Consider the following 10,911-nt stretch of genomic DNA (forward strand, 5'->3'; position numbering starts at 1 on the left):
ATGTGCACATGGTCATTAACAATGCAAAGCGAGACAAGTGGTTCTCAAGTGAGCATAGCAAAGATGTGTGTATTATCACCGGTTTGTTATCAATGAATAGTGGTTCAATGCTTCGGCAACCAAAATTTCAATATTTTTTGTGATAATTACACTAAGGTAAAATTCAAGTCAAAAGACATTTTACTTTATGCACTAATGCAATGGTTTTTAAAGAAAGTAATTATTTAATCAAGTGGGAGAATATTATATTCTTAATATAATGTTTGAATGATTAAATAAGTGTTACAAAAGAAGAATTATTTAATCTAGTGGGGAATGTTATATTATTTATTAACAGTATAATGTTAGATTAAATAAGTGAGAAAAATGTGTGTCTCCAAATTCGTAACATACTTTTGGAAGTTACAAATCTTACAAAATCAGTAACCATTTGTAACCTCTGAAAAATTACCTATTAATGTGTAAAATAAAGAGTAGCACATTTTCAAATTGAATTTCACGAGCTATTATGTTGAATAACTATTGGAGAAGTGATTTTGACTCCCATTAGTTGTATGGAAGTTACAAAATCAAAAGGAGAAAAGTTTGGACGTTATTGTGGAAAAGTACAAAAATTAGAAGGTTACAAGCTCTAGGCCGCGGGCTGGGAGTGAGAGACTCACCGACGCGGCCTAGAAAGGCTTAGGCTGTGACCTAGGGCGCTAATAGCGAAATTTCATTTTTGCATTTTCATCAATTTGAATGCTTGGAACACTTTAAGTAACTCCCAAATTTTCATAAACACCCAATTTAACATTGGTAATAGCCAAGGGAGTTGGTGAAATTTGAAATTCAAAGAGTGTCTCAAAACTCTATAAATAGAGATCATTTGGTAACTTGTGAATAAGAGTTTTTCATTCATTTTAGCACTTCGCTGAAAAGTAAAAAGCTTGATAATTCCAGAGATCTATTTCTAAACTTGAAAGTCCTTTAGTGCTAAGAGAATAGGGGGAAATAAGATTTTAAACAAATGTTTTGAACATTGTTCAAGTTTAGTGATCCTTACTACTCTTCACTTGAGGTGGTGTGAGTGTTAGAGTGTTCATCATATTTTTTCATTGTTCTTATTTCATTTTCTTGTCCTTCTTTGTTCTTATTTTATTTGTATTGTTATTGCCTTGAGTTTGTAATATCTTTCTCTTATATTTCTTCATATATCTATTTTACTTGTATTTTGTGCATTAGCGTTGTAACTTTATTATAATCAAACCTATTGTCCAATTGTATTTCTTGCTTAGAGTTATACTTTGGTTTCTATATCTTCAATTGAAATATATATTCTCTAACAAAAATATCATTCTTATAAGAGATTTTTTCATAAATATGGTTTTTCTTAGGTTGATTTACAACAATATAGGCATTTAACTTTTTTATGGCTTTTTCTATTTGGAAGTTAATAATTATGGGATTTTATTTCCCATAAATTTTGAAAAAATATATGAATATGTCATATTTCTAATTATAATTATGTTTTCTTTGATTTTGAGGGTACTTTTATTTTTTTCTTCAATTTTTTTTTATATTTTCCTTCATTTTTTAATTATTTTCCCAGCTTTTTTTTCTACCATTTTTTTTTCTTTTCATTTTTTCTTTCCTTTTCATTTATTTTTCCTTCATCATTTTTGTTTCATTCATCATTTGTTTTTTTTTATTTATTTAGTTTTTTTTCCTCCTTTCTTTTCATTCATCTTTTTTTTAATATATATTTTTTCAGTTTTCTTTCCTTCTTTTTTCTTCTTACTCTTTTATCCTTCCATTTTTTTCTTCTTTTTTCACATATATTTTAATATTACATAATTATTTTATTATTTATTATCATTTACTATTGTACTTTTTTTTATTATTTTTTCTACTATATGTAAAAAAAACTTAAAACAATAATTCTAGCATTTTCTTTTTAAAGTAACTCTGATATGAACATCCAAATTTAGAAAGAAAAAAAATTAGATATAAAAATGGCAATGGTTAACCAGTTACTTTGATGAGAACATTCAAATCTAGAAAAAAATAATAGTATGAAAACGTAAATAGGTAACCGGTTATTGTAGTGGGAAAATCCAAATCTAGAATAAAATAGATACGAAAACTTGAATGAGTAAGCAATAACACTGATAGGAGCATCTAAATTTGGAAAGGAAAAAAATAGATATGATAATGTGAATGAGTAATTAGTTACCTTGATGTGAACATTCAATTCTGAAAAAAAAAAAAATAACAGATATGAAAACGTGAATTGGTAACTAGTTACCTCGATGGGAACATCCAAATATGAAGAAAAAAAAACACATATGTAAATGTGAAAGCAATGAGTTACTTAACCAGACAAAGAAAAAAATAGTCACAATCTATAAAAAAAAACATAGAAGAAATAGCTAGAACAAAAAATTGATTCAATTTTTTTTAAATGTAGTAAAAAAATTACGTACAATAATAAAAAAAATGATAATAAATAATGAAATAATTTGAGTTGAAGGAGAGGCGACTAAATAGGAGACTCTTTCAAAAAATGTTCGACGAAAGAGGGAGGAGAAAGAAGACGCCACAGAGAAAAGAAGTTGAAGAGATGAAAACTGAAAATGGTAAAGTGAAATTCTATTTGTGATTTTGAATTGTAACATTAAATTACAAAAAATAAATATTAAACAATATAAAAATAATAAAATAGATTAAATTCCCTTTTTAAAATACTAAAATAATATTGTACGATAAAATTAATATAAAAATGATTAAATAAAAAAAAGTATTATATTTTTACCCAAAATTTGATTTAGACAACCCTTTTTATTAAAAATTAATATAATATATATATATTCAGATCACATTCTTCTAATTTTTTTCTTTTTGGTATTCTTAAAAATACATATAAATAATATATATTTTAAATATTTTAATAAAAAAATTAAAACAAAAAATATATTAAAACTTATTAAAATAAGATTTTAATTTCTAAAAAATTATACATTATTTAAAAAAAATTATGAAAACAAGTTTAATAAAATTATTGAAATTAACAAAATTAAGAAATTAAAGAATGTCAAAAAAATATATTAAAAACCATGTTAAAAATATTTTAAAAATTAATTTTATTTAATTAATGGGGTGCCTATATATATGTTTGGGGTGCAAATAAAATTACCCAATAAAAAATATTGAAATGACTAAAATAACTTCATAAATTAAATAAACTTAATCAATAGTAAAACTATGGCATAAACCAATTTTATACAAAAATATGGGAACCTAAATCCATAATATTGAAAACTCTTAAAAATAAAGACATAAAATACGTTTTTTGTTTTTAAAAAAAACCCACATTTTTGTAAATTTGTTAAAAAAATAAAGCCATAAAATATGTAATTTCCTCTTGTTATCATAAAGCTATCTGTATAGGGTTTATTAATATAAGTCATTAGTTTGCAAAAAATATCTATAAAGTATTTGATATTAAAAGAAAAATGAATATTGGCGGCGATAATATCCAAAAAAAATTCAAAATTTATACTTTAATACACATTTTTTGTGTGGTAATAATACCTAAATCTACAATTTTTGTGCAATCATTAATACTCACTGTTAACTACCTGTTAAGTATCCACGTAACAAATTTTTATTAGTCTAATTAGTGGTAATAATACCCATTTTTTTTAGGTAATACATAAATCTATAATTTTGGTGCAACCGTTAGTACTCACCGTTAACTGACCGTTAAGTATTCACGTGGCACATATAGATTTTGGAATGATTTTAGACTAAATTATTTAAATATTATAAAAATCATTTTAAATTTTAAAATATCTAAAATATTATTTAAAACTAATAAATAATATGAATTTTGGGATGATTTTGAGTTTCAATTTTAATTTGGGTTGTTTCGAATTTGCAAATTTTAGTTTTATTAATTAGTTTTTAATAATATTTTAGATTTTTTAAAATTTAAAAATATTTTTATAGTATTTACAAAATTTAGGGATAATCGCGGCGATAATATCAAATCGCTTCAAAATTTACACTCCAATACTTAAATTAACGAGTATAAAAATGTGTCACGTGGATACTTAACGTACCTTTAACGGTGAGTACTAACGGTTGCACAAAAAATATAGATTTAAGTATTATTACCTAAAAAAAAAGATTTGGGTATTAAAGTGTAACTTTTGAAAAAAAATTCAATATTATCGCCGCTAATATCAAAAAGAAAAAATTCTCAAATATATATTTTTTGTGTAATGAAAGCTATATTACTAAAAGTTACTTTCACAACGGTTAAAAACTACCGTAAAAAATAAAAATATTTTTTAGAAAAAAAAATCAGTTTGACTCATGTGTTTTATCTGAATACTCGATTGGTCTCTAGTTTTTTTAAATAACAATTCATACCATTTGCTTTGCAAAAAAATCAAAATAGTAACCTCGATCTATTTTTGGTCAAATAATTTTTCAATATAATTAAAATACCTTCAATTTTATTAAATATTGAATTTTAATTTTTTAAATATAAAAATAATTAAAAAGAAAAATTCATTTAAAAATTATAAAAATAAGATTAATCAAAACAAAAGTCTAATATAATCAGATTAAAACTATCATAAAACAAACAAAAATTAAAAAACAAAACTAAAACAATCATAAACCAAAAATTGGTCTGTTTGGCATTGCTTTTTGTTTTTTGTTTTCAAAATTGTGTTCTCAGAAATGAGAACAAAAAACTGTTTTGGTAGTTTTCAAAAAACAAGAAATGTTTGGTTAATGTTTTCTAAAAACTATTTTTTAGTTTTATTTATTTTTAAATCTTAAATAAAAAATTAACAAATATATTTACAAAGAGAAAAATATTTTAAAAGTTTGTAATAAATAATGAGATAAAATAATTTGAAAGAAAAAATGATGAAAAATAAGAAGTGAGAAAGTAAGGAAAGAAAATTTGAGAACAACGGAAAACAACTTTTTGTTGTTCTCAAATTTTTTTGTTTTTTGTAACTTTGTTTTTAAAAATTGTTTTTTGAAAACAATACCAAACACCTCCACTTGTTTTCAAAAAACAATTTTTAGCTTTTAAAAACAAAAAACAGTTTTTTAGTTAAGTTGCGAAACAATTCTTTCTTTCTTTTCTTTCCCTCCACGTTTTCCTCCCTATCTTCTTATTTTTCATATCAGTCATCAATCCCCTTTTTCAAAGATGTGCAAAGCTTTTTTCCATAACCGCACATGTTTTTCTCACAACAATTTTGCAAACCTTTCTTTCATCATTTCAAGCTTTGTTTATTTTATTTTTTTTTATGAAAGAAGAAATATATTGAACCACAAAACAAGCTCAAAAGAGCCCCTCCAGCCGAGGATTACAAGAGATTGATTCTCTCAAGAAAAATTACATCCTTACTAGTTAGCTTAGATCTAGGCAGATTTTTAATTCTAGCAAATAAGCTCTTTTGCAACAAAGAAACAACCGAGTTCACAGATAGAGAACAAAGATTATACAAGCAATGATTCCTATTCCACCAGATCAAATAAACCGCAGCTGCTAAACCAGCAGCTAGAATCTTTTGCTGAATTCCTTTCGGTTTCCCCTTCATCCACTCAATCCATCCCTGGTACTGGACAGGCCAAACATCACAGTTCAGCCAAGCAGCAACTCTATGTCTCACCATTTGGGAGAATTGACATTGAAAGAAAAGATGCTCATGGCATTCTTGCTGCAATTCACACGTAGGGCACAAGTCAGAAGGCAGCTGTAAGTGACACTTTAGCAAGTTGTCTCTAGTTAGTAAATGCCTCAAAGTACCTTGCCAAAGGATAAACCTATGCTTGGGCAAAGTCAAATTACACCAAACAACATGATCATAATGAACTCTGTCCTTGTGAACCAACAGACCATACAATTTACTGGTATTCAATTTGTTCCTCACTGTTGCCTTGATCAATATCTCAGACTTGATGACAGTTGTTAGCTTAATGAGTTTACGCCAATACCAGCTCACATCCGCTTGAAGCTTATAATCCCAAATAGACTGTCCTTTAAGATAAATGGCATCAATCCACTTAACCCAAAGAACATCCTGTTTAGAAGAAACAGCCCATATATATTTAGCAAGTAAAACCATATTCCATTTGACACCTTCCTTAAAGCCAACACCCCCCAATTGTTTAGGAAGACACACTTGATCCCAAGCTGTGAGATGCAACTTACTCCTGTGATCATTCCTCCTATTAGTACCCCACAGAAACTTCCTACAGAGATGATCAATTTTAGCAATAACTTTCTTAGGGAGAAGGAAGATACTCATCCAAAAGGCTCTAATCCCCAAAAGCACAAAATGTATCAACTGAGCTTTTCCAGCAAAGGATAAAGTGTCTGTTAGACCAGTGATAAAGCTTCAATTTTATCTTCTTTATTATGTTATCATAGTCCCCAGCTTTCCACTTTGTAGGTCTTAAAGGAATACCAAGATACTTGAGAGGGAACTCACCTTCAGCATACTGAAGCTCCTTCAAAATATCTCTAGTTTCTTTCTCAGATAGACCACCAAAATAAACTCTCGATTTCTCCAAATTTGCTGTTAAACCAGAAACAGCACTAAAAGACTTAAAACAAGCTTGAATAACCTGAACTGAAGTGTTGTTACCCTTGCAAAACAGCACTAAATCGTCCGCAAAGCATAAGCTCACCAAACTCAGCTTTTTGCATCTCGGATGAAACTTAAAATCTTTATTCTGAGTAGCTTGGATGAGAAATCTAGTAAAGTATTCCATGATACACAAACAACAAAGGGGAAATCGGGTCCCTTTGTCTAAGCCCCTTCCTCCCAGTAAAACAACCCTGAACTCTGCCATTCAACAATATAGAATAAGATGAATCTTTTAAGCAAGTCATAATCCACTTAATAAATAGGCCCGGGAAACAAAAAGCAGTAAGAATGTCCTCTAAACAGTGCCAATCAATTGAGTCATAAGCTTTGCTTAGATCAACTTTCATCACACATCTAGGAGAGATATGTTTCCTCCTATAACCTTTAAGAATATCCTGAAAAATAAGGATATTATGAGCTAAAAGTCTATCTCTAAAAAAAGCTCCCTGATTTTGGTTTATTAACACTGGAAGGATCAAATTCAGTCTACCACAAATCATCTTCGAAATGCATTTATATAACGCATTGCAGCAAGCTATAGGTCTATACTCCACTGCCTTAGTGGGATTCGGAACTTTAGGAATCAATGTCAACAAAGCATTATTTAGACCTTTAGGAAGTGAACCTTGCTGGAAGAAACCTAAAATAGCATCTGAAATGTCATCACCAATCTCATTCCACATTGCTTTAAAGAAACCCGAACCATACCCATCCGGTCCCGGACTCTTGATAGAACCAATGCTAAACATAGCACTTTTAACATCCTTCCTAGAAAATGGTTTTATTAAGGCCAACTGATGCTCAAGAGAAAGAATATTACCATGTATAAAACAATCATTTTGGATAGACCCCAAAGTTTTACTGTGACTGCCCAAAGCATTCCGAAAATGCAGTATAAAATGATCCACCACCTCTTCATAATTCTCAACTAATTGCCCGGTTTCAGTGACAAAGGAGGTTATACGATTTATTTCCTTCCATTGCTTCAAACAAGCGTGAAAATAAGTCGTATTATCATCTCCAAATCTAAGCCAATTCACTTTACTTCTTTGTCTAAGGTAACTGTCATAGACTCTATACTGTTGAACCAGCATATTAAATGTTGTCTGTTCTTCAATTTGAAACACATCAATATGAGGAGCTTGCTGACATTGAGTTTGAGCCCGATTATACCTCTCCTTAGCAGCCTGAAAATTACATTCAACATCTCCTATTTCATGCTTATTAAACTGTCTCAGTACCCGGGACAACCTCTTAAGTTGTACCATCACTTTATCAAGCCCAAGAGCATTAACAAGTTTGTTCCAACAATCCATAACAGTATTCTTGAATTTAGCATGTTCAATCCACATGTTAAAAAATCTAAAAGGCTTAAACCCAGAAACCACCTCCTGTAAAGTCTTAATAAGATAGTAACAATGATCTGAAAAAATGTCCCACCTTATAACAGCAACGGACTCAGGGAACAAATCAATCCACTCTTCATTCTTAAAAATACGGTATATTTTAGAGTAAATCCTAGCCCTACCAGCTTGGTTATTAGTCCAAGTAAAGTGAGAGCCAATAGACCTAAGTTCATCAGCCATACCTAAAGCTTTCCAACTTTGAGCATCATTCATTTCAACTGTCGTCACAGAACGACCCCCAAGCCTATCATCACCATCAAAAACTGAGTTGAAATCCCCTGTCAGTAACCAAGCAGCAGCAGGAAACTAAATACACGATAAATCACTCCATTATTGACTTCTTTCTTGAATAGTATTTCTGCCATAAACAAAAGTAACACAGTACTTCCTATCAGACCTAACCTCTTTAATAAGAGTATGAATGAATTGGTCACTTTCTTGAATTATATCCACAACCAGCATATTACTTTTCCACACCAGTAAAATTCTACCTTCATTAACACTCCCTTTATAAAAGCTCCAACCATTAAAATAGTTCCTCATCATATCCTCCACTTTTTCTCCCCTTAATTTGGTCTCAAGAAAAGAACCTAAACCAACCTTATTCAGCCTACAAAAATCACTGAGGGATCATTGTTTTTCCCTCTTATTCAGACCTCGAACATTCCAGCTAAGTATGTGGAACTCCCCCATTTAATTTTTTTTACTGAATTATCATCCATTTTCAAACCCTCTAATCTCTTATCCTGTAACACATCATAAGTGTTTTTCAATTTGTTCTGACCTTTATGAGCCAGCTTCTTCACCCCACCCACTCTCTTAGGTGTTACCCAAACATCCTCATGATCGACATTGATGTTCGATGAGCTCTGGTTCTCCTTTTCCTGATCTGTCTTGGATATATGAGTAGTTACACCCTCAACATTAGTTGATTGCAAATGAGCTTTAGGACTCTCCAAGATGCCATCAGCCTGTTTAGTTCCCAAACCAGTATCAGACTCTGGTGTAACTGAAGTAATTTCCTTCTGTATCTCAGACGAACTGCCCTATTTTACTCCCCCAGCTTTCTGATCTTTTGGTTTCCATATCTCCTCTTTTTTCCTGTTACAGAGAGACACAATATGGCCATAAACTTTGCAATTCTTACATTGAGTTAGAAGCCATTCAAACTCAGCCAATTGTTCCATTAATTGGCCTCTTTCATTCATGAATTGGATAGATTTCGGAACCTCATCAGTTATATCAATCTCCACTAAAACCCTGGCAAATTTCATCATAGATCTATCCTTTGTGACCTTATCAACTAGAATTGGTCTCCTAAGAGTACTCACCAAAGCGCTTAGACATTTGGTTCCCCAATATTGCAAACCTAACCCAGGTAATCTCACCCATACAGGAACTGATTTGACTAACCTCAGATGATCTAATTCAGTAGTCCAAGGTCTCACAATAACTGGCTTCCTATCAAAATGCAAAACCCCATTCTCTAACACCAAGTCTTTAGTAACTTCATCTCTGAATTTAACAAGAGTATGGCCGACATTTAACCTTGCAATCTTCTCAATACCCAAATTTCCCCACATTTTCTTTATGAACCCTTCAAAGATTGCAAAAGGGGGATTGGCCCCTAAAACCATACAAACCACAGCTGAGTTCCAAATAGATGCCTCAACAGCAATTTCCTCCAAATCTACTTGAGCAATTCGATGGCCATCTTGAACCAAAGGTTCTGCAAATTTCAGTCGAGCACCACCTTGGTTCGGTAACAGATTTTTAAACGAAGACCACTTATCTTTGGCTCGAGTCATAAAATCGTTGTCACCATCATCTTGTTCGCTCCATTTCAACCCAGAATCTTGAATCTCATCCCCATCCATATTTCGATCTCTCCTAATCGAGCCTCCAAACTCAGGGAATTCAGCCATAGAATCTTTAAAGATTTCCTCCAATTCAGTCGAAGGAACTTCATCATCCACTGCTATCGAACCTTCACCCTCTTTCTCACTTCCTGGTTTAATCTTTCCCTTGTCAATTGTAGTAGGCTTCGGGTGAACTTTCTTGCGCCTCACCATGGAGAAGCTAGAGAGAACCCTCACGCCTAACTGTGATGTTTGTTTTTTATCAAATGATTGGAGCTCTTTTTTCTTCATCTAGCTTTGTTTAATTTTTCACAAATTCAAAATTTGACAGTTGGGTGAATACTGCCAAAATCTAGAAGTATATAAGACAAATTTAAGAAAACTAGTTAAATAGATTTTGACTTGAAGCTAGTCTTCCCTCCCTCTAATCTAATTTGTCAAGGTTTTGTAATGGTTTCTGGGACTGGGCGTGAGGCTAGTCGGAGGTGCAAAGCTCAGATCTGCAAGGTATGGGTGTCGTTGGAGATGCGAGGCTAGCTGGAGGCAGAGCTTCAGATCTGTGGCTAAGCAGGGATCGATAGAAAAGCTCCTCGACGTTGGCATTCACAAACCCAGATCTCAGCTGTTGATAGGGACGAAGCTCTTTGATGGAGAAGATTGATCTCAGTCGTTCACGACTCAAATCTCCACGGAAAAGCACCGCTCACAAAACTCAGATCTTTCCATTCACATACTCAGATCTTGACCACGATCGAGATTTGCTGCTATGGAAGCCGTCGAGAGCTACTGCCATGGAAGCTTGCTGCCGTGGGAGCTGGCTGCAAGAGCAATGATGCATGAAGAAGAAGAAGAAGAAGAAGAAGAAGAAGAAGAAGAAGAAGAAGAAGAGGAAAGGAAAAAAAATAAGAAGCACAATTAAGATTTTAGGTTTAGGTGTAAATTATATTTTGAATTAAGAATATTTATGTTTAAATTAAAGAATAG

The 10,911-nt window shown here is 31.3% G+C and overlaps 1 protein-coding gene across 1 annotated transcript; it reads right to left on the bottom strand.

Moving 5' to 3' along the window:
* Positions 1–5,375: 5,375 nt before the first annotated feature.
* LOC133778209 (uncharacterized) lies at positions 5,376–10,218 on the bottom strand. The gene is made up of 6 exons (XM_062218082.1): positions 9,124–10,218; positions 8,776–9,039; positions 8,471–8,668; positions 7,045–8,374; positions 6,504–6,860; positions 5,376–6,388 (listed from the first exon to the last, which is right to left on the bottom strand). The coding sequence occupies exons 1-6, from the start codon at positions 10,216–10,218 to the stop codon at positions 5,376–5,378; spliced, it is 4,257 nt and encodes a 1,418-aa protein (XP_062074066.1).
* Positions 10,219–10,911: the final 693 nt, after the last annotated feature.

Source organism: Humulus lupulus, chromosome 1 (assembly GCF_963169125.1).
Source record: "Humulus lupulus chromosome 1, drHumLupu1.1, whole genome shotgun sequence".
NCBI lineage: Eukaryota > Viridiplantae > Streptophyta > Magnoliopsida > Rosales > Cannabaceae > Humulus > Humulus lupulus.